This window comes from Numida meleagris, unplaced genomic scaffold (genome assembly GCF_002078875.1).
Source record: "Numida meleagris isolate 19003 breed g44 Domestic line unplaced genomic scaffold, NumMel1.0 unplaced_Scaffold326, whole genome shotgun sequence".
In the NCBI taxonomy this organism is placed as follows: domain Eukaryota; kingdom Metazoa; phylum Chordata; class Aves; order Galliformes; family Numididae; genus Numida; species Numida meleagris.
In genome coordinates, this window is record NW_018364556.1 from 40,595 (window position 1) to 44,568 (window position 3,974).

Genomic DNA, 3,974 nt, shown 5'->3' on the forward strand with positions numbered 1-3,974 from the left:
GCCCTGCTCTCACTGCAGCCTCTGTCAGTAGCGCAGGGCTGTTCGCTGTGTGAGTGATGGGTGTGCGGCTGGGGCAGAGCTGCCGCTATGATGGTGCGGGGCATGGGGCGGCCGTGGGAGGGCTGGGCTGAGGAGCGTGTGGCCTGCGGGTTGGGCATGGCTGCATGGCTCCTCTGCCAGCATTCTTGTTGTTCTGGAAGCCAGAAAGCTGGCACTGCTGAGTGCTGATGGTGCTGTTTTGTGAGAAAGGGAGCTAAACTGATCTGGGATCTGGGCTCATTTTGTTGGCCTCACAGCACTTTGGTGAGGGAGGAAGGCCAGGGTGAGGCCTGCTGGGCTTTGTGAGGCATGTGGTGGTATGAGGCTGTAAGCCTTGTGACGTCTGCACGAAGCAGAGCAGACCTTTAACAAAAGAATCAGAGAATCTGTTGGATCTATCAGATAGCCTTAGAAGCATCTGTGTCTTGAAATTCCATCACGGAAATACGAAGAGTCTGTCTCCCATTGAGACTTCTGAGTTATGCTGCTTGTGTAGGCTCCTTTTGTTGTTAGTTTATTCTACCCAATTTAAATAGAATCCATGCTGCCTTTGCAGTGGGATTGGGAGCTTTGGGGACAGCCTGGTTACACTGCCTGGTAGAGGAACATGGGTCAGGAGGTGAAGCTCTGGGCATGCCTTGTGGATGGCTGAAGTTGTCCCATGTGTTGTGAGGTGCTGAAGCGAGCTGCTTCTGCCTTGTACCAGCACTGTGACCAAAGAGGGAAAATTTCTCTTTTGAGAGGCTCAGGATGGTTTGACGGGAAGGTGACCTTTTTGGCAAATGAGGATGTTGGCATGTTTCTGGGCACTGGATTCTTACTGTGCCATGGAGCATCGTTGCCTACCCACAGCATCTCGTGTTCTGAGATGTGTTTGAAGAACCTATACATGCTGAGTACAGGATCATCCAGGAAGGGCCATTGCCTTCCTTAGCAGGGAAAATTTGCTTCTGTCTTCTGCCCTACTGATAGCATTACTTTACTATGGGTCATTTGCAGATACCAAACAGGAACTCAGATGTTTGCCTCCTAAGTACAGAGGTGTTCCTGAGGCTCACCAATGGAGTTTTNGCTGCCAAGACGAAAGACGGCGGAAAAAAGGGACGAGGTCTCGTGATCTGCAAGTTTTTATACTGCGAGCTTCTATCTTTTCCCTCCGGCTGGAAAATGGTAACAAAGGAGCAAAGTACCGTGGGGACTGTAGTAGTCCTTCTCTTCTGAGAACTAGGTATATCCACTACATGATGTTATGATATGGAATACCAATAACCGAAAATCACAAAACCATGACACAAGGAAATCAGCAGTGCAGGCAGAGCCCCTGCCTCCCCGCAGCTGGGTTACCTGGATGCAGGCTGTGCCAGGAGGTGTCCTTGCTGGTGAGCTGGCTGCTGTGGGTGGTGGCAGTGGGTGTGGTGGGTGCTGCTGTTGTGATTGCGACTGGAAAGAAGAAATGAGTGAATACAGAGAGGTACAATGGGAGAGCTTCCTCCACCCTCCCAGGACTTGCCATGCAGAGGGGGAGCTTTTATAGGGCCTGCTTTGTACGGTGATGCCCTGACGCGCTGCCCAGCCCTGGAACCAGAGGGATCCAGGCTCCTAATTGCTTATCAACACCCTCAGTATGTGTGAGCTCCTGGTTATCATTGTTATGAAACATATTTTGAGAGTCATGGGGATTTTTTGAGTTTCTTTTTGAAGTGCTGTAAGCATATGGAGGCTGTTGGGATTTAGAGATCCGGGTGAGGTGAGGAAGGAGAGGGTGGCTGCGGACTTAGTTACTCTCTCCCTCAGAGGCGCTGATGGGATGGGGAGGTGCCGCTGGGCTGTGCGACCACCTCTGTGTTTGGGCAGGGCCGGAAGTGCGAGCGGAGCTGGTGGGCAGGGAGCCTGTATGAGGAGGAGCAGTGCGTGTGTGATGAGACGCGTTGTGCAAAGAAGCAGGGAGAAGGGGAGTGTGGGCGATGGGATGGATAGAAAAGGCACAGGCAGGGGTGGTGTGTGTAAGCGAGGTGGGTGAAGGTGTTGCTGACCTGGGAGGAAGGCGAGTTGTCCAGAGCTGAAGGAGAGCACCTGGTTGATTTTGGAGATGCAGAAATAGATGCCCTCATCCTGTGCCCTGAAGGACTTCACCACCAGCCAAATGGTGTTGTCTTTCCATGCTGCCTCAAAGCGCGGAGATATTCTCGTATTCCCATGAAAGATTGTGTTATGCGGAGAGTTACTGGAGACGATGAAGTGAAGGTTCCCATTCTTGTCCAGGCGGACCCAGGAGGCTCCCCAGGTTGTTCTGTATGTCCGGCACTCCAGCTGCAGCCGCTGTCCCTCCTGGGGTTTCTTCATATTCCTGTTTTGGAACCTGACCACCACTGTGTCCCTCTGTCCCTGGGTGCTGGTGCAGCCTGTGGGCACAAGTTGGCCATGTCCCATCACGTTCTGCTTGGGAAGAGCTCCCGGGGCCTTTGGGCAGGGCTCTTCCCTACTGGTGCATGGCAGGCAGGCAGCCGGGCTGTGAGGGTGAATGCGGAGGGAGGGCCTCGCTGTCCAGCACGCTTGGGTGCTGTACTGGAGTCCCTGTGGACTCCGCATTGAGACCGCCTCACTCTCGAGATGGATGGTGCCCTTCAGAGCAGCCCTTCAGCTGCCTTCCTGGGGCTGCTGCCATTTCCCAGCTTCTGCTGAGTGATTCCCCACTAACAAGTGCTCAGTGCCCCCTCTCTCCCCTTCCCCATCCCCTCCAGCAACACCTGTCTGAACAGGCTCTGTTCCTGCTGCGTATCGCGCTGCANCCTTCTTGAAGTCTGATCTGTCGCCACCTACTGCTGTCTCCTAGATATTTTGGGCACTCCCATCACAGACCACAGAATTGTAGGGGCTAAAAGGGACCTCTAGAGATCATTGAGTTTAACCCACCTGCAAAGCAGGCTCCCTACAGCTGGCTGCACAGATGGGCGTCCAGGCAGGTCTGGAATATCTCCAGGGAAGGAGAATCCACAGCCCTCCTGGGCAGCCAGTTCCAAAGCTCCATCGGCCTCACTGTGAGGCAGTTTCTTCTCATATTGGTGCAGAACTTCCTATGCTCAAGTTTATGGCCGTTTCACCTTGTCCTGTCCCCACAGACTACTGAAAAGAGGTTGGCCATGTGTTTGTGATTCCTGCACTTAAGATATTAACATTAATCAGATCCCCTCTCAGTCGTCTTTTCTCAAGGCTGAACAGACCCAGGTCACCCAGCTTTTGCTCATAGGGAGATTCTCCAGGCCCTTTGTCATCTTTTTCGCCCTCCACTGGACTCTCTCCAGGAGATCCCTGCCTTTTTTTGGTACTGGGGTGCCCAGAACTGGATGCAGTACTCCTGGTGAGGCCTGACCATACATACAGACTGACCAGATCTCTAGATAACAGGGCCAACTCCCTTTCGATGGTCATGGACTGCAAGTTGTGTTTTAGTTAGGAGATTTTATTTTCTTATATTTTATTCTATTCCATGTACGGATTGATCCATATGCATTTTTCATCTGTGAGTCCACGCATTGCGGACATGTAGCTGAGTTCCACATCTTAGCTGTTCTCTGCAATTGTACTTTGTAGTTCCTCTGCAGAAGCCGCTGTGTGGGAAGGTCTGTGGTGTGATATCCATCAAGAAATCCTCGTGCCCCCATGGCATGCAGGTTTTTTCCTTTTCCTTTATTTTTTACATCTTGTGACTTTCTTCTCTCTTCTCCACAAGGACTTCCGCCCTGACAAAAATAACCCTGTGAGCTTCATCACTCAGGGCCCTTGCTGCTGCCTCCAGGTGACCGACCACTCGCACACGGGTAGTGGTTTGGACTTCCTGCAGCTTTGCACATGAACTAGCGACCGTTTCACTAGCCTGGTGTTATTTGCTTCCTCTTTTGGTATTTCCTGGCTATCGTGTTTGTTTTTTTTTTCTT

The 3,974-nt window shown here is 52.1% G+C and overlaps 2 protein-coding genes and 1 long non-coding RNA gene across 14 annotated transcripts in view; 1 reads left to right on the forward strand and 2 right to left on the reverse strand.

Annotated features, from left to right (window-relative positions):
- The window catches only part of LOC110391229, a 90,487-nt gene that overhangs the window by 40,588 nt on the left and 45,925 nt on the right, over positions 1–3,974 (forward strand). The gene's annotated exons all lie outside the window — the stretch shown is intronic.
- LOC110391227 (T-cell surface glycoprotein CD8 alpha chain-like) overlaps positions 1–3,974 on the reverse strand; it is an 86,744-nt gene that overhangs the window by 3,713 nt on the left and 79,057 nt on the right. The window lies entirely within an intron of this gene.
- LOC110391221 lies at positions 1,338–2,821 on the reverse strand. The gene is made up of 2 exons (XM_021383027.1): positions 2,073–2,821; positions 1,338–1,479 (listed from the first exon to the last, which is right to left on the reverse strand). Exons 1-2 carry the CDS (start codon positions 2,626–2,628, stop codon positions 1,340–1,342), a joined length of 696 nt encoding a protein of 231 aa, XP_021238702.1. The 5' UTR covers positions 2,629–2,821; the 3' UTR covers positions 1,338–1,339.